We start from the raw sequence: 26,394 nt of genomic DNA on the forward strand, positions 1-26,394 counted from the left end.
CCGCCCCCTCCACACACCCCCACCCCCCACCTCTACCCCTCAGTAACTGCACTTGCCTTCTTCTCCTGTTTCACTAGATAATCACAATAACTAGCTAACATCCTGCTTCTCCTGTGGGCGGGGCATTGTCACTAATGATCAGGACTGGAAGTAACTAATTACAAATATTCCAATAACTGTAATTAAGTAGTTTTTTGTGTACGTGTACTTTTATGAGTAGATTTTCAAGTCTGTACTTTTACTTGTACTTAAGTATGCATTAAACTATGTAATAGGGCTGGGCAAATTTCATATTCATATCACGTTATAAATTGAATCCCTTCATGGTAACGGTATTTATCGCGGTGTAAATGTCACAGTGTAAAACTTACAATGGAAGTGTTTCTGAATGGGTTTTGTAGTCCCTTAGCAAAACTAAATTGATTTAAAAAACAACAACAAAAGCAAAGATATAATGTAATTTTTTGAGCATTTATTATGCAGAAGAACAACAGAAGTAAGGATAGTGCCTCAGAAGTACAAAAATTCTTACAAAAATAAAGTAGATATTGTAAACAGTACTTCAAGTAAGAGAGGTTTTCTATAAGGCAGATGGCAAAAACAGTGAAAAGGTTCTGTACACTCTGCAGTGTTTCACACAAAGACTTAATGTGTGTGGACACCCAGGTTTGGTTTGTCACCAATTTTTGCACTTTTATTTTTTAATCAGTCCGAGAGGACGACGGTATCAGTGATTGATTAGTGATCAGTCTGCCATCCTCTCCTCCCTCACCTGTTCACTCTGCTGTGAGAAGGTCTGAAAGTTTCTCACAGAGAAACACAGACTCTCCTGTTTTACGTATAGACAATTGTTGAATTTTATAAGAGCATCTGGTTGGTGTCGATGTCATTAACTATCACGTTAGTTTTGACTGTTGTAATAAACTCCGTCATTAACAACAGTCTCCTCCACACGCAGCTTCTCTGCAGTTGGTCTGTGTGTTTCCTGATCAGATAAACCAGCGCCGGCAAGACTAGAAAAGTTGTGCCAGTTAAAATAGAAGTGTCCCATCAAAAAATAAAATCTATTAATAATTTATTGGTTATAGGTCCAGGTCCGTATAGGACGGCGTGTGGGTCCGGACTTGGACCGCGGTCCGCCAGTTAGGGACCCCTGCTCTATAGTTTGGAGAGGTGACTGTGAGCACTGAGCAGAACAGAGACGGAGCTGACAGTAATTCAGACTGAAGATTTGGAGAAACAGAAACCTCCACTGATAATTAATGCATTGAATATCAAGGGTTAAAAAGCAATACTCTGAGTAGTTTTTGAGACCAATACTTTGTACTTTTACATAAGTACATTTTTAACACCTGTACTTTTACTTGTAATTTAGTAATATTTTAGTAGTGTAACCATACTTGATTTTCAATACTCTTTCCACCACTACTTAATGATATGTATAGCACCACCCCCCTCGATTAACGGGATTGGTTCCTTGGGTTTATGACATCATATTACCAGCTTGACTGAATCTGTTTTTTGAAGCTGCTCTTGCTCTCTGCAGTTCTAAACCAAGAAATACTCAGACATGGTGTTTGCTGCTTATTTTTCTCCTGATATGTCTTATAACAGATGAAAAACACCACTTAGACATGTTAATAAGGTTAAAAACAGGATTTTCACTGGAGGGGGTCTTCAAGAATATGAAAATTTAAGCTACTGTAGACCAGACAGCATGAGAAATTGGTTTACTATTAAAGTAAGTGTGATAGATGTGTAGTTCTTGCCCTTCTGTCCAGTTTAAGGATGCTGATGTGAGTCAAACACAACAAGGTCTACAGCAGAGTGTCTCTACAACTGAGGCTTGCTTAACATTTATGCTTCAAATAAGATAAGAAACCTATTAATTTATGACCCATTTTTCTTTCATCATGAAATCGACAGTGCTGTATGTTGATTATTGTCATTGTTCAGCACCCATTTGTTCATTACTTTATGTACTCCTGTTTGCTCAGATAGAAATATAAATTTACTCATTCCCCTGACTGTTTCTGTGTGTGTCTAGCTGAAGCAAATGGAAGTCCAACTGGAGGAAGAGTATGATGAGAAGCAGAAGGTGCTGAAAGAGAAGAGAGAGCTGGAGTCAAAGCTTCTGTCAGCACAGGACAAGGTAACTACACTGTACACAGAGGGATGGATCCCACTCCTGCTGAACCTGCGACAGGACCCGACGGCGTTTTCACACCTGTAGTTTGGTTCGTTTGCTGCGAACCAAAAGAAAAAAAAGATTGCTGCATTTTAGTTTTGGTGCAGTTAGTGTTCACATCAACTTTTTGCAAACAACCGAAAAGGAGCAATTTGTTGATTGGACAGTTTTGGTGAATGTCAGCCTGCATCATCAGTGCATCATCAGGATCCATCTGGGAAAATAAAATTACTGTGGTTTTCACAGGTTTGCGCAGGACCTTCATGCTTGAGATGTGTATATTTAAGCTCACAAAGATTAACCAATTCTAAGCATTATTTAGCAAATCACTGCATTTTGTTAATAATGACTGACAGATAGAAACAGGACAAAAAGTAAATGTCTTCTAGCCTACAGGACACTGTGCACCTGTGTGCACCTCGCTGACCTGCTGTGGCTCGTTGTGTGTGTAATGTCCACACAGAGACAGCGTGCTGCATCTGACAGCCTGACTGTAGATCTTTATGTGTTGAGTTTACAGAAATGCTGGGAGGAGAAGAAAAGAATAAGAAGAAAACACCAGGATTTTTGTTTTCCCTCCTTAAGAGAGAGAGAGGAAGAGAGGGAGGGAGGGAGTGAAGGAGCGCATCCGCCCTTCACTTGATTTTTTCATGTGTGACATACAGTTGTATTACTGTGAGGTCACTGTGACAAATCAGACAAAGCACAGAGAGTAGGATACAAGCATAGCAGTTCTTACATCTAGTGGCATTTTAATCAGGGAAAGTACCTGCACTGAAGTTCTTAATTGTTACTAAATGAATTTCATCAATATAGGCTATACATGTATCAATAAAACGATCGTCTCCTGAACAGATATAACGATCACCTGATGGATTTATTAGCAGATTAGCTTTTGAAATTGTGCTAAAATCACATCTTCTATCATGAAATCCTGCTGGCTCGTGTGCTTTCACACCACAAACGAACCGCACACAGAGACCCTCCTTTTCAGGTTGTTTTGATCCACGCCAGGGTTCTATTGACAGCTTTCACACCAGCCCAAATGAACTACATTTAACAGGCAAACGGACCATGGTCCATTTTAATCAGGCCAAATGAGGCAGGTGTGAAAACGCCTTTCGATAGATGTGTTAAAAAAAACAAAAAAAAAACAACCTCAGTGTGATTTCCTGCAGTGCCCTTCTAGATAGTAAAATTCTTCCAGATTAAACATTTCAACTGTACCAAAATTAGTGTGAAATAGTAAATCAAGAGACATTTATCTTCCATCAAGACCTGATCTGTGTATCTGTAAATTTCTTCTGCGCTTTCATTCCCATTTAATATGTGCAGGGTTGGATTTTAACAGAATGTTAGTAATGTTATTTGGTCTAAAGCTAGACCACTACTGCTGCTGAGGTGTGTGGGTGGAGATGTGGGTGTTTTATATGATTGAAGTGAGTCATTTATACTGACTGAATCCTCCACAACATTTTATGTCTTATTTCCAAATACATTTGCAGACTCACTATTATTCAACCAGTCATCTGATCTGTCCAAACAACACTGGGAATATTGTTTTATATAAATTTGAGACATCAGAGGTAGAGCAGTTATTAATATTTTCTGATGCTGTTAAGTTTGTTTTCTTCAGTATTATTAACACAGACACACAATACAACAGACCTGTTTGTAATATTGACTAGTTGTAGGAACCAAAACTTAACTCAAATGTATATGGTACAAAATGTAAGTATTGGGTGTTTAGTCCATGGCTAATACTTGATCCATCTGTTGAGTCACCACACCTCACTGTACCTGTTTCCCAGGTGAGAAGTGGTGACATAGAGACAGAGAAGCGTTTGAGGAAAGACCTGAAGAGAACCAAGGCTCTGCTCGCCGACGCCCAGATCATGTTAGACCACATAAAGAACAACGCACCCAGCAAGAGGGAGATCGCCCAGCTCAAGAACCAGGTACAGCCATGAACACGCCACTGTATGTGCACTCACTGTTCCACTGTTACAGTACGAGGATAAAGTAGAATTTAAAGTCGACACAGATAAAGTAGGACAGCTTTAAAGTTTGGAACAGCTGTGGCAGAGACATTTTACCAGCAGCGTAAGAGCTAACATTATACTCACGTGTTACCATGCATGGATTATTGACACAAGCCTGGAGGCCCAAGTGTTCAGGGGGCCCGAGGGCCAGATCCTCTGACCTCTCAGACAGTTAAAATGACTGACTCTTGTTGGAAAGTCAATCAGACAACTAAAAACAAATGCAAAGGAATACAAAGAAACAAAAGACTACAGAGATAAACTAGATGACTACAAAGATATAAAACAACCATTAAGAGAGGTGAAATAACAAGAAAGAGATGCAAAACAACCACAGAAAGGCAAAACAACTACAAATTGAGGCAATATGACCACAAAAATGTAAAACAACTACAAACAGAACCAACATGACAAGAAAAAGACACAAATCAACTCCAAAAGAGGCAAAAAGAGATACACCAACAACTACAAAGAGAAACAGAACGACTACGAAGAGTGCCAGGATGACTACATACATAAATCAACTTAAAAGAGTGGCACTATGACCACAAACAGGCACAAAACAACTACAAAGAGAGGTGAAGTGACCAGAAAGAGATAAAAAGTGACTAAAAACAGAAGCAACATGACTACAAAAAGATGGACATCAACTACAAAAAGAGGAAAGATGATCATAAAGATGCAAAATGATTACAAAGTGGGGAAGATGACTACAAAGGGAAACAAAATGACTAGAAAGAAATGCAGAGATGCAATATTAGCAATAACTACAAAGATGTAGAACATCTACAGACAGAAGGAACATGACTGCAAAAAGACAAATCAACTACATATAGAAGCAGTTTGGTTCTGAAGATGTAAAGCAACGACAGAAAGAGTCTCATTGTCTCTTGTCTCTTTCAGTCTTGGTGTTTTGAATGAATTGTGGCTCCAGGCCTTTTTGACTTGTGACCCCTCATAGCGAAGCAATTACTTCTCACAACTCTGCGCCACACGTTGAAGCTGTGAGAAGTTAAACCAAAAAATGATGTTCTCTTCTCAGATTGATTTATTTAAAATGGTTCAGTCTAAAGAAAACGGTCATCGATCCTCCATGTATGTAAAGAGAACTATCACAGGATCACTTTGATCCTGAACAAAAATGTTACAAGTTTTCTCAAGGTTAAAATGAGCATCTTTAGCTTTTACTTTTTAAGTGAATTTATTGAATTGATTATTGCCGATGGACATCACAATAATGAAATACTGGGAATTTGTGTGATTTATGAGGATAGATTTAATGCAAAAGTGACTCATGCCTCTTGAGTCTTGTAAGGCCCGCCTCACTTTGCAAAATTCTGGTCTAGAGTAAAGAATATCTGTATATCCTTTGAAAAAAATCCAAGAACCACTGTTGCATTCAGCACATTGGACTGGGACCAGAATGATCTGATAGTCCACTGACTGTATATGTAATTGACTTGACTTGAAAAAGTACATTTGGTTACTCTGACGTTGCTGAACTGATACATTTTCCTCCATTTTTGTGTTCCAGCTGGAGGAGTCTGAGTTCACCTGTGCGGCTGCAGTCAAAGCTCGTAAGTCGATGGAGGTGGAGATTGAAGATCTGCACGTTCAGATGGAGGACATCTCCAAAACAAAACAGGCGGTGAGTACAGCTCTCTGCATCCTCCTATCCGCCTGTAAGAGGAGTGTTTCTAACAAGTTTCCTGCAGTGACACAAGCACAGGTGGCAGATTTGATCAAGTTGACGATTAAGTTTACTGCATATCGTTGTCGAATAGGAGGAAAAAGCTAAAGCTGTCACAACATTTGGCAATGTTAATCAGCGGTGATCACTTAGGTTGTGTTTTTTGAGGCTTTTATAAGGCTGCACCATCTGTGGTGGTAGCTGGGCAGCAGCAGATATGTCAAATCCTTGCCTTTAGCCAGAGATAAGGGGTTAGAGGACACAGCTGTTCCCTCAGAGCTCATCCTCCGTCCCTCTATTACTCCTTCTGTTCTACATTTTCTGCTTCTTTCACCATACTTTCCAGTTCTATAGGGGAAGATCTCTTTTATTTCTCTTTAAAAACACACACCTGTCTCTCTCCTCTTTCTTTACATCTTTAGTTTTTACTTTTTTTCAGCCTCTCGGCCTCTTTTGTGACCTTTATATTTTTCTGTCCTTTTGTCATGACTTTTCTCACTTTACGTCCTGTTCCCATGGCAATCTGTTTCCACGTGTCGGTCAAACTGCCTTTTCTCCTTATTTGCTCCCACAGTTCTCCTGCCATTCATTTGCCCTCAGTCTTTCTCTGTATCAGTGGGGTTTAATCTCCTCCTGCTTTCTCTCCTGCCTGTTAAAGAGAAATGACTGACTGTTGAGACCGGTTTTAACACATTGTGGAACCTAATTTAAATACAACATGGCACCTTGAAAAGTTTGACTGGGTATTTTAGAAAGGTGAATATTATGTCCACAGCCAGTGAAGGGTAAAGATAATTGAGTTGACACAGCTGCAGGTCAGGAGCAGATGCTAGGAGAAGAAGAATGGATGGACAGATAGAGGAGGATGTCTGGATGACTTTTGTGTTCCCTCAACTTCATTTGTTTTTCCTTTTTTTCTTTTACCCTCTAAACAGACAGAGGCTGAAATGAGGATGCATATGCACACTGGAAGTGTGAAAATGTTTCTGTCAGCTCTTTTCCTAAAGTATTTCTGTCTTTTAAATGAACTGCGGAACCTCTTTGGAATAGTAATAGTGAACTGATGAGCAGCACTATGGAGGCTGCAGTGTACCAACAGGATTACTGTGAAATGCTGCATTCAAAATTCAAATGTAAGAGAGAATAATAATGCCAATTATTATCTAGTTGGCAAATATTTTGATGCTGATCTCTTATTCTTTAAATAATGATGCAATATTTTTTCTTTAAATGTAATAGCAAAATTGACCTGTGGCTTTCTGTTCAGCTTTTCAGTCTGGCATTGCACATATGTAGTTCACAGTGATCACAGATTTACCACTCAAAGTATTTTTTTTAACCAGTTGGTCTTTGATTTCATGCCAATGCAGCTTCTTATTTTTCACATGGTGACCAGTTTTGTCAGCTGAAATGTCAGCTGTGTTTAACAGATTTTATCCAGCCAGCAAATTAATTTAAGCTCCATGAGTTGGTTGAAAACTGTCGACAGTTGCTTTTTTAAGATTTCCCACTAACTCCTGTAACAATGAGAAACCTGCATAAGTCTCTGAAATGTGCATTTGATGTCTGCATACATAATTGACCCTTCACTAAGCCCCGCCTGCAAACAGAAACTGTCCACTCACAGGTTAGCAACCATAATTAGGGCTGGTAAGCTTTGCATTTCTCTCCGTGGTGAAGGTGTGCAGGAGGCTCAGAGCTTCATCTGCTGCTAATATAAGCTGCAAATGTTAGCGTGTCTGGCTAACTAATGCTAGCTCCCTAGCTGCAGTAACTTTATCTCCAGACAAACTTGTTAGATCCCACTGCATCTGCATTTGTTCTGTGGGGGTTTGAGGACGAGGATGTGGGCGGAGCTTGTGAGTCATAATTTTAGCCGACAAAATCCACTGTCATCAACTAGAAATGAGAAGCTGCTTTTGTTTACTTTATTCTCAGGAATCATTTGTCAACGCTTACTCCCAATTTTGATGTTTGACATTTGCTGTTATCACCATAAACTGTCTAAATGCAGTGCAAGGATGGAAAGTTTGGCAGGCATAGCAACAGTAACTAAGGAAGGCAGAAAGGTCAGTCGTCAAGTCAACCCTGCATAATGATGCACATAATCTGGGGCAGTATTGCGGTGTAGTTAGTCCTAATGTTATAGCATAATTTTATAAGAAAAAAAAATAGTACACAATCAGTGATGCTATTATTATGAGCAACAAGAAACATGTTATCTTTAAGTTGAAGGTAGAGCTGCAACAATTAATCAGTCATTAATTGATTATTAAATTAATCACCTATTGATAATTGATTAATAAGTTCAAGTAACTTTTTAAGAAAAAAAGTGAAAATTCTCTGATTCCAGCTCCAAATGTGTTCTGGTTTCTTTCCTCCTTTATAACAGTAAGCTGAATATTTCTGAGGACATTATCTCCGGCTTTGGAAAACACTGACATTTAATGTATCAAACAACTAACCAGTTAATCGAGAAAATAATTGACAGATTTATTGATGATGAAAATAATCATTAGTTGCAGCTCTAGCTGAAGGAGTGAGGTTTGGAGGTAAATATGGATCTAAGTAAACTGGAGCACAGCTCCTCTTTTTAAATTAGAGGCTCCTCTGTTTATTAGCACAAGTATCAGCTGCTCTGTGGAGTGTCCCTGTCAACAAACAAAAGATATGTTTATATTGTGTTACTCAACAAAATTAACTCCAACCAAGGTGTTATATTATATGTTTCTTTCCTCCTGAACATTTACAAAGCTGTTTTCTTAATATTTCAAATGTAGCATTGTTTAACTTGATGTTTCCTAGCCTGCAGCTCTCCTCCCTGCCCATGTTGGCACATTGTTGAATATCCTGGTGTGTAACTGCCACCTGTTGATCAGTGGAATAGTGTGGAAACACTGTCTGTTGTATCGTCTGCATGCACTGCAACAGAGACCAACTCATCAAAACACTGCTTCATAGTGTGACTAGAGGTGAAAAACTCCACAGGGATCATTTAAGTAGACACCGGTCACACACTTCCAATCCTAAGAAAGAGAAGCAACATTTGCTCCTGTATTCTTGTGTTTGGCCCCCAAGTTTAGAGAAGTACTCCAGTATTCTATTGTAGACAAATACAGACCTGTAAAAAACAAATGCGGCCTAGCTATCTGCAAAGCAACATTCTTTGGCAAAATCAGCACTTTTAAATCGCAGGACACAGTAGTTGCTGGTCTACAGGTGCCTTGATCTGATAGATTGTGTTATTGTGTGACTTCTGTGTTTTATATGTTTGGTTCAGATTCACAGAAGCCACATTATAACTCTCCTGTGTTCTGCAAGGTAAAATATTTGTTATGCATTAAGATGAGAATAACAGGTGAGCTCTGCTCTACAAGTACTGTCAAAACTAGACGGGTACACTCAGTAGCGTGCAGATCCCTGCCAGGCAACAGATGGTGAAGCACCTACTGCAATGTCACCACAACTGTCAGATGCAACTTTTTTCAGTTTTGCAAAGTTCTGCCAACATTAACACGGCCCCACATATGTTGTCCCGAGCTGAAACAAGATTTCAAACTGAAGCAGTTGTTGATCACTTGTGGCCCCTAGTGGCCGGTTAAGAAGTGTGAGAAGTCAGCTGTCAACCAACAAATATAATTACTGCCTCACAGTTTTTTGTCTCCACCAACATATTGTTCTGTAACTTAAGAGGAATTTCATAGAAGTGTATTTTTTGTCAAAATAGAAGTTCTCACTCTACATGTGTGATTCCAGTGAATAATTTCCAGCTAGAAACATGCTGTCTTCACTGAGTGACTGTTTTTACAGAGGACAGAGGACTGATAGAGAGCTTAACATTATGATGTCACAGTGAAGCTGACCTTTGACCTTTTAGATGTAAATGTCACCACCTCATAATTTTATCCCATTGGATGTGTGTAAAAAAGGGTTGTTGAACACACGCACACAAACACTCACTCACACACACATAAAAGCGATTTCATGATTCCCTGGTGGGAATAATAATAACGTCACGAGTCAAATAGATATAAAAAAAAAAAGATGAAAAATAATTTTAAATAAAAGCAAAATTAGTTGAATAAAATATAACACTATACTAATACAAACCCTCTCTAAAATGTGAAATGCAGCATGTGGAAAAGGAATCCAGTAGAGATAAGATGAATGTGTCAGCAGCTGTTTGTTTTGAAATGGTGTCTTTGAGGACGACCTCTGCAGCACACACACAGCCTGCTGGGAAAGTAAAAGACTCGGAGAACTGATGACAGAAATGGTTATTGCATAAATGGAGGGTTTTTTGATGCAGCCCCGGCCACATCATACACCGCAATTCAACAAAGATAAAATCATGCAAATAACATTTCTTTTCAGATGGCACAGCGTTTTTGCCATTCTCCCGCCGTTCTATCGCCGTAATTGCAGTGTTTTGAGAAAATTGTCTCGCATGTTTTCGACAGCTTTATTTTTCCACAGAGAGCCACGGCAATCTCAGAGGGGTGAAAAAAAAGGAAAAACAAAGAGCCAGGCCACGTAATTGGGTTGAGATTGCACCGACAGCCTATTGTTAAACGTGCTAAATGAAAGTTTGATGCTGTCGACTGTCCCGTCTTTTTTTTTGTTGTTTTTTTTTTTTTTTTTTTTTTTTCAAACGTCCATCACAATATTTTCCCCACTTTGCAGAGCTGGAGCTGCTTTCAAAGCTTTCATCAGCCCTCAGTGAGGCCAACGGTGCATCTAAAAAAGGAAAGTGTGATATGTAAATGAATTTGCCCCAGATTCCACATGGATATTTTTAGTTACTGAAGTACACCTTGGTACATCTCCGCAGCGGGTGGTATTAATAAAACTAGATGAGGAATAAATAAATCTTAATCCAAATCCACACTTTGAAGCCGTCTTTTGATTCAATGATTTGGCGTCATTGGGCTGTTTGTGAAGAAGATGGATGCAACAGTGTCAGCTCAGCCTGTCCCTGACTCCTCTCATCTGCTCGCTACGTGCAAATGGATTCATTAGCCTTTTCACGTAGTCACATTAGTCATAATTTATTAATCCATAGCCCTGCACCAACCTCTCTGCCTCTTTTGTATATTATCGCAGTCATTACAGAAATAGGATTACTTCAGCGCGGCCCCTCCCCTCAGCTGAAGGTACGAGGCACTCACTGCTAGCTTTTAGCCTCTAATTGGATGTCTTGGTTCTGACTGGGACCTGAAATAACCCCTGTTGGTCAGTGTGATCAGAGCTAATAAGGGTTCTCCTCAGAGGGAAACCTCTGCTGAGCACAGAGTGACACAAAGTCAAAGCACAGCTTCAGACTCTGACCATTTAGTTACGCTTATTAACTGTTTATGCAGATAGTGCAAAGAAAGCATAGATTTGTTTTATTTATTCTTGAGAATTGGGACAGAACTTTATTTTGAGGAGGTTTTGATTTTACTCTTCAGTTATTTTGGAAAATATATTTTTAAAGATCAAACTGTTGGTTATTAAACCAATGAGCCAGCCTCCTTGACATGACATTTTTTTTAAATGTTGACAGCACTGTCAGATGAGAAGTCTGACTGAGTTGACGTCTCACAGAGTTGACAAAATGTTCCATTTTTTAATTTCACATCATAGTCATAGTGAGCAGTCATTTTATTTTTTAAAGTGCCTCAGAGTCTCTTAATGTTAATCAAAATACACATTTTTAAACCAAAATTCTTATTTAGCTTTGATTTAGAAGAGCTACAGAGTCAATATGTTACGGTTGAGACACATCTGAAAGAAATATAATTTAATGATTTGGTCTAAAATAGAAAGTTTACTTGTGTTTCAGCAGTATTCCTGCCTAAACCAGGAAGTGAGACAGGGGTCCTAAGGGTATAGCTGACCCTCTTTATGGCTGATTAAACCATATTTTTGTTCAAATCTGACAGCGTTGATGTAAATCTGGGACACATTTTCATAAAAGAATCGATTTTAAAACAAAGACGATTATAAAAGCTCATTTGTATCTGTTTTATACCTATTGTTTGTCCCAATTCTCAAGAATAGATGATAAATAACCACAGCAGTGTGACTGGAAAATATTCCTGCATTTTTATATATCATTTCTAGTTCTGAATCAGATATAAATGTGATGGCACAGTGCCCAGAGGGTGTGACATAGAAAGAGAAACATTTGTGTGCACAAAATAATAAATGCAACAGTTCAAGTACAAGTTAGAAATTTGTGAGCACTATTTTTTATTTTTCTCTCTGACACTTTCCAGGCTCTATAGGAAGTAGGAGAATTTAGTCAGAATCTATTCTTTGAGACTTCCCAAAGTACTTCTGCCACCATGACAAGAACAGAAACTAGTTATAATGAGAAAATGTTCTTATATTTTATGTTTTAATGACATCCTTTAAAGTAAAATAATTTTTAATTGCATATTTTTGTTGTTACTACACACCACATGATTCTGTCTTGCCAAAAATAAAGTATTAGTAGTTAGTAGTGGTGTTAAGAATATCGATACTGAATATTTGAAACACTTTCAATACAAATTTTTCATGGCATCAGTACTGCTTGCTGATTAATCTCTTGATCATTTTCTCACTTAATTGATTAATTAATCCTGTCACAATCTTGTCAGTGGAAAAATACTTCCTGTATTTCAAGTAGTTTCTGTCACTTCAAAAAGTTTGCGTGCTCCATATGTTTGGACTTTTTGTCATGTCAGAATATGGTGAAAAATATTGTTTATCAAAGTCTAAGATGATGTTTTGTCCACAACTCAAAAATATTCAGTTTACTGTCAGAGAGGAGTAAAGAAACCATATCCTTATAGAAATAACTCAAGCAGATTAATTCATTATCAAAATAGATGCAGATTAATTTTAATAGTTAATTAATAATTGATTTTTCATTGCTGCTCTAATCTATATTGTGGTACCAGGAGCATTTTCTGTCTCTCTTTTCTCTCTGACAGCGAGTTGACACACAGTGTCCACACAGTCTTGTTTCCTGTCACTTGCTCACAGTGCTGTCTCCTTCTCATCACTCACTGGTCTCGTTTGTTGTGTCAGTTGTCATGTTATTACCTCGTTTTACCTCTATTTGAATAAAAATCTAGAATTTTATGTCCTCAGTATTGAATAATATTTTTCCTGGTGGTATCAATCAAATGTTATTGAGTATTGATATTTTGGAAGGCATCATATCAAAATTAGAAATTCCAGTATCGTGACAATATTATTTGTTATAACACTGTATCACAAAACACTTGTTATTACACAAAATCATATCATATTTTCAACATTAGAGCTGACCTGAAAGCTCCAAAGCTTCTACCATTGTCATGGTTATCAAGGTCCAAATCACCAGCAGAATGCTTGGTTTATTATATTTATCAATTTTTAACTTTTTTGAAGAGAGAAAGGAGACATTGTGTAGACCACACTTGAAACACAGGCAATATAGTGCTAAAGAGTGAGAAACTGAGCTCTTCTGTGGTGATAAATTAGTCTCAAAACCTGCACACATAAAAGCCAGGCGTGTGCACTTGATACAAACACACAGAGTGATACATGCAACACCTACACAAATGCGGTCCTACAAGCACAGGGCTGTCCTCTCCTCACCCTGTGATCATCAAAATAATGGAAAATATAAGCACGTAATCATAACCCAAAACTGACAATGACTGGTTTGCAAGTTTAATTTTCTGCTTCATGAGTCACAGTGAACGTATCCGTCGATCTGTTATAATAACGTAGTAATATCTTGATCTTTTATTCTATGTTATTACACGGCTTTGTGGATGACTCCATTCTTTTTCTGTTAATTCTGACATTGCACGCTCTGTTATGTCTGAATACCAGACTGTTGCTATGGACACAGTTCTGATCATATTCCAAATCATTGTTAATCAGTCTTTAAGTCATTATTGATTTTGATTCAGTCATGTAATAAGCAGGATCATGTACAGTGAGTGCGTCTAGTTGTAATACTTTCATTAACCAAACTGAAACTGACATATACAGCAACACATTAGTATTATATATGTGCATTGCTAACACATTCACAGATGTGTTCTATCATCTGTGACTTCAAACTGTACATGCAGCATCACGACTGTAAATCAGACTCACTTCAGTCTGTTTTATCCTGAGCTGTAAATGTTGTGAGTAGCAGCTCTTCTGTTCTAATCTGGTAGGCAGTGATCAGTTCTGTAGTTTGTGTCTCTTCAGCAGGCTACAGAGGCTCTTCTAACTGCTGCTGCATGATGAATACATATGTCACACACACACTCACATTTTACACTTGATCATGTTCAAGAGCACCTGCTTTATGCTGTTGTATTCTACTACAAGTTGTGTGACAATACAAAAGCATTTTATGAAGACAGCGGAGTGGAAGCACTGCTGGGTCTTTCTATTGGTCACACACAGGTGCTCTTTGGATACTTCTGGTATTTTGTGCTTATTCTTCTAGTGAATGGCTCATTGCATCAGTGAGAGAGTCTCAGTAAAAAATCAGAAATGCAAGTCTGTTTCAAAAGCAATCCAGGGCTCACTGTGAGGTTTGTACAAAATGAAAATGCTTTTATTTTACGTGACAAAACGTGTTTTCTCTAGGCCAAGACTGACCTGTGAGCAAATACATGTAAACGGAGAAGCTGTGTATTTTTTGAATAGAGCACACTCTAATGTTAATTTCTCAACTGATTTAAATGAATGTGGTTATGTTGAAGGGTTTATGCTGTAGATGGAGTCAGAAAAGCAAGATCAGCTCCTCAGTTCACAGGTCAGTCTTGAGCGTCAAGGTCGACATAACGCAGCAACAAGCTAAAGCAGTTAATGCGTTGTCTACGTGTAAAGATCTATGGATAGTTCACTGTCAAGGTGCAAGCCTATTGGTCAAACACCAAGGAAGTGATATATCATCAAAATGAAAAAGGGGAAGGAAAGTACAAAAAGTTTTTTTTAACTGAAAAAAGAAAGAAAATAAAATAAAATTTCCGCTTTAAAAAAGACTGTTTGTACTTCAATTTTTCTTGTTGTATTTATTTATTTATCTTGTTTTTACTTTTTCCTCTTTTCCTTTTTTCTATTTTGACTTTCACTTCCTTGGTGTTCGACCAATAGGCTTGCACCTTGACACCTTGGAAGTGTTTTACTTGCTGAACAAAATGTTTATTTGTGGGATTTTTTTCTAAATAAAGTTTTTGGTGGGAAAGGCTGCTGCCAGTCTTTGTCTCATTTCTGCTTACACAGTGACAACACAGCTGCGTTCGTCTGTTTACAAATGTCCTCGATTTGCTTTCTGTCCATCAGCTGGAGGAGCAGCTGAGTCGTCTGCAGAGGGAGAAGAACGACCTGCAGTCCAGGATGGAGGAGGACCAGGAGGACCTCAACGAGCTGATGAAGAAACACAAGGCTGCTGTGGCTCAGGTCTGCTCCTCTCTTCTCTGTCTGTCTCACACACACTCTCACAGGAACGTCTCCACAGTGCTGCTAGAGGTAAAAAACTCCACAGGGAAACGTGGGATTCTGATAGACAACCAGTGCAGGATTTATCATTACTGCACCTAATGTCAACAATAAAACTGAATCATCCATCAGGTAACAGGTGGATGACACGGGCTGGTGTATGAGCAGAGGAGGAAAAAGTTCACTTCTCAAGTAAAAGTACTGATAATTGTGTAAAAAAAAAAAAAAGACTGTTAAAAGTAGAAGTACTGATTCAACTTCTTTACTCAAGCAAAAGTGGAAAATTACAGACTGTGAAATGTCCTCAAAGTATAAAAGTAAAAAGTGGTCCTCTGAGGGACATTTCTCCTGACTGTTTCTGTGTAAAGCTAACTGAACCTCACCTTTTCTCTACGGTTGAGTCTCCCTCCCCATCTGTCTCTTCTTTTTACATGGTTTTTGTCTTGTTGCATAGTTACATAGTTATGTCTTTTTCATCATTTTTGTCTTGTTCCATTGTTGTCACATTACGTTTTTGTGTTGTTATATCCTGTGACGTCATTTTTGTCAACTACTCTTACGTATCGCTGCATTGTTCTTTTTTTTAATCTAATTTTCATTTTATGTATTGTCCTGTCATTTTTGTCTCGTTACGTCGTATTTTAGTCATCTTAGTCTGTCATTTTCATCTGGTTATATCCTTTATGCTGTTTTTGTTATTTATTGTTGTGTTGTTTTCTTTTTGTTATGTCTTTTACTTAATTTTCATCTCATTTATTGTCATGTCATTTTTGTCTTGTTACATCCTTTATGTAACTTTCATCTTGTTATATCTTGTAATACTGTATTCATCTTGCTACACCATTTACATTGTTTTTGTTGTGTTACATCTTTCACGTCATTTTCATCTTGTTATGTCACTTTTGTCTTAGGCCTTTAATGTTGTTTTCATCTTGTTATGTCTCTTTGCGTTGCTTTGATCGCGCATTGAAACTAAAGCAACAAGCCGGTTTTGAAAATGTAAGAAGTAGAAAGTACAGTTATTTTTGTTAAAATGTAGGGAGTAAAAATAAAAATTTGTCAGAAAAATAACACTCAAGTAAAAGTGAAATCTGAAAAATCTACTGTAGTATAGTATATGTATTTAGTTACTTTCTGTTTTTGCATATGAGAAACAAATATGCTGAATATGCTGTTGTAATGTTGTAATGTTCCACATTTCGTGTCATGTCTCCCACCATATCATGTCAAAAGGCAATTCCACGTTAATTTGTAAGCAGTAAAATCTCCAGCTTGAGCTTTACATTGAATTGTTGTAACATCATCATCCCTGCCAATTGAGTCATCTCTGAAAAGCGGTGGTATTTGGCGAGCTCCGAGTGCCCCCCCATTAGTATTAATGTAGCTGTATATGCAGATGAGCGGCAAGTGGAAATGAAAGTGGAGTAAAAGCGCTTCCTTTCCACCGTTGATGGAATGATGAGTGATCTGCCTCCACCGGCTCCAAATGAATCCATCCTTCTTGTCTAAATTGAGGCAGCTGAATTCCCGGTGGGACTCGCTGTAGCAGAGTGCTTCATCTACTGTGAAAAAAGCACTCGTCTCAAATATTCCACACAGGTCACTTTGAAATGAGATTTATGGATATGCTTTCACCAGACTAAAAAAAATCTTCCCAGCAGATTTAGTTGTCTAGGTAATGTCACTGTGATGTCATCATGTTTTACTCGGTCTTGTCTGTATTTTGGATTGTTTTGGCATTTGATGGGTTCAGATTCAGTTTGTAGGGTTTTGACTGTGCAGGTAGGTATAGTCTACATGCTGCAGCATCGTGTTGCTCACTGACTTGACTCACTTCTCTCCTGTGTGTTTGTGCTTTCAGTCGGCCCAGAACCTGGCTCAGATCAGTGACCTCCAGGCCCAGCTGGAGGAGGCCCTCAAGGAGAAGCAGGAGATCCAGGAAAAGGTAGATACTGGCTTTAGAAAATAGCATTTGTTTTTTTTATTCTACTAAAATATGTTACTGGTCGTCTTTGTATTAGAGAGTAGCCATGCTCCCAACCAAACCCAACTGATTTTTTTTCCAAATTAACATCAAATGTAGGGCGGCAACTAACCAGTATTTCATTTGCGATTAATTTGTCAATCATTTTCCTATCAGTTGAAAAATAGGTCCAGACATGCTGTATTTGGGCCTATTTTTCAAGTAGTTTTGGTACAGATTATTTTCACTATCGATCAGTCTAATCCATAAAATGGTGAAAAATGTTAATCAGCGTTTCTCAGAGTCCAAGATGACGTCCTCAAATATCTTGTTTTGTCCACAATCCAAAGATACTCAGTTTACTGTCAGAGAGGAATAAAGAAACCAGAAAATATTCACATTTATGAAGCTGAAATCAGATTTTGTCTTAAAAAATTACTCATGCCTATTAACAGTTATCAAAAAAGTTGCATATTAATTTAATCATTGATTAAAAATTGAATCATCAATGAATCGTTGCAGCTCTAGTTTTCTAATATAACCTTTACATGTTTTCTCTCAACAACCCAACAGTGTGGGCTTACAGGGCAGAATTATTAGCCTCCCCTATGAAAGTTTTTTTCAAAATTTTCCCAAGTGCTTTTTTAGCAGAGCAACATAGCATTTCTAAACATCCTATTTTTCTTTAGAAAGCATAAAATATTTCTATTTGCGCACAATAACAGAATTATTTCAGAAAAAATTAAAATTATAAATTAATCTAAAAATAAAAATTCCCCAATAAGGGACTGGTTTTACGAAAGTGTCACCTTTTTCACCTCTTGTGAGTTTGCAGGTCTGAATGTAATTATAACAGTAATTAAACAGTAACCGTAACAGTAACAGTAACTTTTTTTCATGAATGCCAATCATCTGCTGTTTCCAGTGTCTTAAATATGCAGATTTGTTTCGACTGACAATCTGAATATGTTTTTTGGGGGGAGATGGGCATCTTTTCACGGTTTTCTGCATATTAATTAATGATTAGATATAATAATAAACTTATTGTTGCCTAAAACCTAGATTAGAAATTAGAAACACGATGACTGTGTGACAACTTCAGTCTCAAAATGCAGACACACACAAGTTTGTAGAGTTTCCTCTCCTGCCACGTCCACTGAAGAATTGCATTTGTAAACTTGCATGAATGTGCAGCGCTGCCTCAGCCCATCTCCTTTGCCTTCACACTGGTCTCTTGACAAATACAACCGCTGATGTAATTGATGTGTCATTCAAGCGGGATTGGCGCTTGCAATATGTGACACAGATGGCCAACTTGGTTTCCCAACTCAGCCAAGTAATAATGCTGAACATGTTAGTGCTGTCATCCTCGTAATGACTGCTGCTGCATGCATCTTTTTCTCCGTCAGACACAGCTGTACCTGACAAATCTAGAGGAGGGGGAGATTAGACCAGAATGAGAATAAGGGATGTGTTGTCTTCGTATGACCTCAGTCCTGTAGTCTTCCATACAATGACACCATCTGAGACCTCAGTTTTAGAATAGTTATCTCCACTGTGAGACTGAGAGAAAGACACAGTCCTGCAACTTCTTTAAAGCCAAAAAACATCTGCCACACCTCCCCCAACATTTCTATTCTTTAATTGTCTCACAGGATGCCTTATTTTCTCTTAAAGTAGCAGTGCCATGGATATGATTTATCAGAATCTGTCTAAGACTGGTTATCATTTGAAAATGTTGGTTTGCTTTTGGTTCTCACTCAAAACCAAACCAACTTTTTTATGATACTACTTTGAGGAATATAAAGCCTTTCTCTGAACAATATCAGGTTTTCTATTTTATAACATGTGCTCTATTTCCTAATGCATCAATTTTAGATTTTGTCTGAAATGATTGATTTTGGAAAAATAATTTATTCATTCTCTTTCCAAGTGAGACAAAAAGATCGATGTCTGTGTATTTAAAGGCTAGTCTGGATTATCTAATGTGTGGTTGTATGAGGTACTTTTCAATGGTCAGTGTATTACCTACAGTAGATGGCAGTTGACACGTCCCCAGTTTGTACAAGCAGCAGGAGTACTGGTGTAGGAAGCTAGGCATTGTACTGCTGTGGAAAGTGTCAGCAGCAAGATGTTTTAACCACTTAAAAAAATATCAATATCAGTTCATGTGTACACTAGATTTAGAATATTTTCACCACTTTACCTTGTCATCAGACAGCTTTTTCTGACAGGAAACAGCTGTTATATGAGACCAACAAAAGCACCCAAACTCCATAGGCAAAATCAGTCATTTTCCCTCATGAGGGAGTTTCTGGTCCACTGCCGTGATCTGTTACTTTGTTTTTGTGTTATTGTGTGACTCCTGTGATTTAAATGGTTAGTTCGGTTTCACCAAAGTCACACAATAACACAAACAAGCAAAACACCAGCAAACTCCCATGTCCTGGAGTCTCTAACAAAAGCTTCCTGTAAGAGAATGCTGTCTGTCAGCAAGCTAAAGTGGTGAGAATACTGAAAATATAGCACAGACGTAAACTAAAATAATTTTTTTTTACCGTTACCATTCAACCAAACTGGTTAAAATGAAAACTTAAAGACTCATGTGCTGTACTATTCTGGGAGAGTGTAGTAAATATTTAAGCATAGTTTCATTTTCCTCTTTTGAAACTGAATATTGAATAATTATTTCAGGTTTTCTCTTTTTTCAGAGGAAATTTTGGCTCACCAAAAATGTATGTCAGTGATGCAGTTTTTAAGGGCTTAGCCCTTCAGAGAACTATATCAACAGCTAGATTTAGAGTTGGGTGTTGTCTGTATAGTGATGAAAATAGATGCAGTGCTTAGAAATGCTGACATTTTTGACATAAAAAATAAAACGTTGTGGACCCAGGATACAGCCTTGCAGTACTCCACATGGAATTTCTACTCTGTGATGAGAACCTTCAAATTGAGACACAGAAACTGATTTGTTTTGTTGTTGTGTGTTTGTGTCTTAGATGCAAGCCCTCCAAAGCCAGCTGGAGTTCCAGGAGCAGTCCATGGTGGACAAATCCCTTGTCAGCCGGCAGGAGGCTAAGATCCGTGAACTGGAGTCCAAGCTTGAGTTTGAGAAGACCCAGGTCAAACGCCTGGAGGTGAGAGCTACAGACAGGTGGTGGTGCTGCTGGTGGTGGTGGTAGGCTTCTGGGAGATGAAGCTCAAGTATGTATGTGGAAGACATAGGCAGAGGTTGGTTGGAGGGTGGGGCTGTGACGATAAATGCATTACCATGGTCCCATGGGTTGACTTCATTACGCTCATCACCGCAAATTTTATTCTGAAGTGTCAAAATAACAACAGGCAACAACAAAAACAACAACAAAAACTGCTTTTAACATGGAAAATGGATAAAAAAAAACTACAGAAGACATTAGGTGTTGGATTTAATCATGCATGTATTTTACCACGTCTCCAAGCAGACTGTATTACAAAGCTTCTGAAAGGGATATGATTGCATCTGACCACTGTGCTCCAAGTTCAAATTATTTGTACGTTGACCTTGTTTGCTACTGACCTTTCAAAATGCAACTAATTAGATAACAGCTGTACGTCAGGATGCAGAAGAGAGCACAGATGTGTGGAAATGACACAAGCAGAGGAGGGAGAAACTGAACCCCAGACCTGCAGAAGATCTCCTGAGACTGAACATTTTAAAGTTTGTGTAATGTTGCATTGAAGGAACAACATACACAAATCTCGTGAGTTTCGCAAATCAAGGGTTCCCTTCCAGACACAACCAAAGACAAAGTGTTTCAGGGTAACCCAAACTCAAGAACACAACATTGAAAACAGACCACAATCTCACTGGTAAACATGATGGACGGCAAAATGTGAACAGTCAGATCGGGCTAGAAGATTTCTGAACCATATAGTTATATATAGTGATCTTAGCTAAATCCAGTGCCTTAAGATAGCTCAGCTGTTTGTATACCAGGTAGACAGGACGTAGCAGCTGTAGCGCTGTGCTTTGCCTCTATGCATCCTACCTTGCGGGGAGTTTCTTATCATGTGAGGGTCCCTTTAGTGTTAAGTTTAAGTTTCTGCTCCACTGTGAATAGCATCATCATTCACCTGCTGGTTGTTCTCTCTCACTTTCACACCTCACACACTGATGTTACATATTCTTTAAAGGAGCTATGCTACACTACGCTACAAAGCTAACATAAGTAAAAATGAAATGAAAAAACATCCCACGGTAATATGTTGCTTTGTCACTGTGGTAAGAAAAAATCCATACCATCACAGCCCTTTGGGAGGGTGAAATGTGCTGCTGGGGTCAGAGATCAGCTGCAGAACCAGAACGGAAAAACTCATGATGAACTGAACATGAGCATTTACTGAAGCTCAATGAAACGTCCGATCACTGGCAGTTAGACTGAGCCATCCCTGCTTCACTTCGTCCTCTAGTTTGTGTTACTCTCACTTAACAATATCATTTTTTATTCTGTCATTTTCAAATTACTTTCAGATTTTGCCTGAGACAAAAAGTGCAAGTGAAGGATAAAGGTTACCATCTGCATGCTCCCAGGGAGAAATTGTAATCCTCTTGCCCGATGATAAAATGACCCTGCGCTCAATTTTGCCGGCTCAGTGTAGTAATTACTAGCTGTGCATGTGCTCACCGCCAGGGACACTCCCTCTGCTCTTTCCCTTCTAAAGTCAAAATAAATATATTTATTTAGTAGTGATTTTTTTTTGAAAGATAGCTGGATTTCTAGCCCATGGTGAAATATGCATAGTTTGGAAAGTATACACGAGTGTTGGCTCACTCTGCCTTTTGGTTTGTTTTTTATGACTTCTCACCAGCATTGAAAAACTGCAGTGTGTGAATATTTCAGGTTAGCTGAGTATTACAACTCATCAAATCTGGAGGTAGCAGAGCTCAATCAATAGAGTTGTGAGGAGGCAGAGTACAACACCCACTCAGTATGTGAAATATGGACAGGGCCGGCTCCGGCTAATGCAGGAGCTCCCTCACTGATGAACTGTGCTGCTGGCACTCATGCACACACTGAATACAGAGTCGCTGCACATTTAGGAGACTCATGCAGGAATCACCTGTTAAAAAACTCTGCTAACGACAAGCATATGTGATGAAAGTCTGCTGCACAGCTCTAGTGCATTATTGATACAAACAAGTTCATCAATAGTTAATATTGTTTTCTGACTGGGTTCTGTGGAGAAGTCTTACACATATTCATACTTATTTCAGGGGCTTCTTAGCATGTATTGAGTTTTTTCTTAAATGTGATCTCATTCTCATCTGCTACATTACTGGAGTTTGAACCAGGGATTGATCTTTGTACATTTTTAGGGCTGTAGTGATAATGATACTGCATATAATTAGATTTTCTTAGCCATGCTAGTGGGAGGGCTCAAGATAAGGCATTGTCATTCGTTTGACCACCACTATGGTTCAAAGCAGAGCCCTGCACAGGCCAAAAAATCCAGCCTAACCCAGCCCTGGCCCATGGTGTTCAAGCCTGACCATGACCAAGACCCACACCAATATTACTTTAAAGGAACAGGTCACCCCAAAATCAAAAATACATATTTTTTCTCTGCTTTGTAGTCTCTCTGAAGTAGAATCTACCAGAACTACTTTATTTCTACTAGACAGAAAATAGTTTCTACATGAAACTACATGTCTGTGGATTACCTTGAGTAATCGGGTCATGATTTCCTTTTTTTTATTTTTTTATTTTTTTATTTTGACACTGGTAAAATGCATAGTTTTAATGTACATATATGGGGGCTTTTAATTTAGTAAACAAAACGTACAGACTTCCAGGAACTATTACACTGTGATCTGAGCTGAACTACACACTTTATGTCTGATTGAAGTAAAGTAATTGCCCCTCAGCAGAGACCATTATAAACACTGCAGATGGTGATGTGGTCATCTGCTGTATCTTACATTAATTCATAGTTGAATATAATAAATATAATCACTCTACTGTCCAGCTCTATCCAGACTCTACAGTATCTCACATACAGTATGTATAATATATCTAAGGTATCAGTCTGACCATATTGTTGAACCTTCTCTCTTTTTCTGTGCAGAGCCTTGTAGCTCGTCTTAAGGAGAACCTTGAGAAGCTGACGGAGGAGCGAGACCAGCGCAGCAGCAGCGAGAATCGAGAGAAGGAGCAGAACAAACGTCTGCAGAGACAGATCCGCGACATCAAAGAGGAGATGGGAGAACTGGCTAAAAAGGAGGGCGAGGCCAGCCGCAAAAAACATGAACTGGTAATAAGACAACCTCCTAACAATTTTCACCAAGCCAACAGTCCAGTCAGGCACTCTTGACATTTTAGTAGAGTCTCCATAGCATCCATCCAGCAACTTTAAACTGGTGAAGCTTTGGCCCTGGTCAGCTGACTCTTGTCTCATTAACAGGAGATGGACATTGAGAGCTTAGAGGCTGCTAATCAGAGCCTGCAGGCAGACCTCAAGCTGGCCTTCAAAAGGATTGGTGACCTGCAGGCCGCCATCGAGGACGAGATGGAGAGTGATGACAATGAAGACCTTATTAACAGGTACAGAAAAATGAACTTCGAGGGTTGGCAAAGGTGGAGGACATGAAACAGAGTGTAAACAAAAAACATTTCTCATAGCCAGAGATTTTTGCACTTGCCTGAGAAATAACTGAGTCACAAGCAGACATCATTTTGTATTTATTCTATTAAAGGCTACAAAAATAATCTTAGCTCAAGGTCTGTTTACTAGTTTTTTCTTGGTCAGTTGTCATGGTGACAGTTTACCAAACTCTCACTTATTATGGATGAAAGCAACCCATCTGTTTACTTTGCTCCTGCGTTATGATTCCGCCCCTTTTTGTGAAAACAATTCCTCCAATTTGACTGGTGGGCAGTACAAATTCTGAGGTCTTTGTCGGTTTAAACACATAACATAAGAAGATTTTGTATATTCCTCGCTTTTAGGAGCCCAAATGTTCTGGCCAGTCAGGTTATTATGCTGTCTTTGCCAATCACACATAGAAATAAAGTGAAAGAAATAGGGGTCCTGTCTCACTTTCTATATCATTAAGACACTTTATTTTGCTGTTTGGGTGCTGCTGAACCAAACTCCTCCATTCTAAAAGCAGATGCTTTATGGTAGGTCCATTGTCACTAAGACTCTTTTCTGATTCACTTTGATGTTCACTTTGACACAGTCAGCACACATGCCATTTACTGAATGACATTATCTAACCTGGGATGACATGTTTACCACAGACACACATACTGACTGGCCGCTTTTACATTGCTTGTTTTCACCATAAGGGGCGCGTGGTTGTGGGATGTGAGGTGTGGCTGCTCTCATTCATTATGACAACAGTGCAAACTCCATTGGCTGATGACCATCAGATGCAGTTTAAATCTTTAGAAGAAGTCAGCAAATGGCCTTTGATTTAAGATAAAGATTGTCAATGTACTTCAATACTGTTTGTACAATTAGTCATTATTTACAGCTTCTTGTAGGATCCATCACTATCAGTCTTTTCAGGTGATCTCATACCTGGTACTATCCAAAAGTTGTGGAGCAGTTTTGTGCATTGTTATAGCTCAGAATTTGAAGAATTTCTTGCATTTCACTGTGCCTCGTGCAAGTCTTTGATTCCACAGAGGAGTAAACAAAAACAGCTTCTCATGTCCAGCTGACGACCCTGGATTTTGTTGGCTAAAATGATGTCTCTCCCTTACAGATTTCCTAACTGTAGCTGGCTAATTTGAGCTAATGCCAATGCTTTAACTCAGCCAGTCAGCTGAGAAGTCTGTCTCCAGCTGACTTTTTAATGTTTCTGCTCAACACATTTTAAGCTAGAACCCTGTGAAAGTGTCTTAAATATGTAAAGTTACTGAACGACTGTGTACATGATATAACGTAAATGCTGGGTCTTAAGCTACATCCCTGCAAACATTGGACGGATGGCGAAATGTGACTCATAACCCTATATTTATAGGATAAACAGAAATGCACCCATTAATGTGGGAAAAGGAAGCGCAGGGACTGGATTAGTCTGGATTCTGTCTGAGACAGGTCACCCAGCCAGACTGCAGTCACCTCTAGAAGAGATCCGCGATAAGACCTGAGCTAACTCGTCCTAGACAGCTTGTAAGTTAACGTCAGTTAGCCGGACAAGCTAATGTTTGCAGCTTACTTTCCATCCCCCCAAGTTTTGTTCATGTTTTAAGTTTTGGAAAGAAAAAGCCACCACTGTCCAGACTCATGAGACATTGATAAGAAGCTTGACAGGCCTGCGGCACCCCAGTTACGGTTGTATGTATGATTGGACAGTTGCTGTTCGCAGGAGGGGCATAGCGAAGGGTCAGTTACACAAATTTTGAAAAAGTAGATAACATTGTAGTTGTTGCTCCACTCTACTCTCTCAAGATCATCCACATAACCACTCCTTACTATAAATCCTCATTCTGCCATCAAGGTTTTCCTGATGAACTATTTAATTTAAGTTAGTTTAAGTTGGGATTGATTTGTTTTCAGTTGTCATGTAACATACTTGACCAATGACTATTTCAACAATCCATCTGAAGCCATGTAGATATTGAATTTTCTGTAACTTTACTGCACTTTAATGCCCGTCCTCCTCCTACAGACAGCAGCTAACATCTGGTTCATCTCCACAGAGATAAAGCAGAGAATATAAAACAGTGAGCGAGAGAGTTAGTTGTGCTGAAATGATCACAGGGTTCACGATGGAGCAGTCCAAAGGTAGTTCTTTTTCTGCTCAGTCAGGCTGTATTATTTACACCCAGTAAAAAGTCCTGTATTCTCTCTGTATGAAGATGTAGACACTCAGTGAGAAGCCTGCTGAGCCTTGCTGATTTTTCTTCTCCCTACAGTAGCAGTAAACAGCTCTGAGTCATTAGAATACACTCTGTAAGGCTTCTCCTCTCTGATGCAAGACACAGGATCAGGATGTGTACAGTGTCTTTACTTTGCCAAAGGGAAAACTGGGTTATCACAGCATCTGCCATGACAT

General features: G+C 38.7%; 1 protein-coding gene across 11 annotated transcripts in view; it reads left to right on the forward strand.

Moving 5' to 3' along the window:
- Positions 1-26,394, forward strand: part of myo18ab (myosin XVIIIA b) — a 206,342-nt gene that overhangs the window by 163,176 nt on the left and 16,772 nt on the right. For all 11 annotated transcript variants that reach the window (XM_084716789.1, XM_084716790.1, XM_084716795.1 and 8 more), the window contains 8 exons: positions 2,048-2,152; positions 4,000-4,146; positions 5,765-5,878; positions 15,230-15,346; positions 17,247-17,330; positions 20,348-20,485; positions 23,454-23,639; positions 23,790-23,929. In XM_084716789.1, the coding sequence (XP_084572915.1) occupies positions 2,048-2,152; positions 4,000-4,146; positions 5,765-5,878; positions 15,230-15,346; positions 17,247-17,330; positions 20,348-20,485; positions 23,454-23,639; positions 23,790-23,929 (1,031 nt within the window). The remainder of the gene's footprint in view (positions 1-2,047; positions 2,153-3,999; positions 4,147-5,764; positions 5,879-15,229; positions 15,347-17,246; positions 17,331-20,347; positions 20,486-23,453; positions 23,640-23,789; positions 23,930-26,394) is intronic.

The sequence above is a fragment of the Lutjanus erythropterus genome, chromosome 4 (assembly GCF_056507025.1).
Source record: "Lutjanus erythropterus isolate fLutEry1 chromosome 4, fLutEry1.hap2, whole genome shotgun sequence".
NCBI classification, from domain to species: Eukaryota; Metazoa; Chordata; class Actinopteri; order Lutjaniformes; family Lutjanidae; genus Lutjanus; species Lutjanus erythropterus.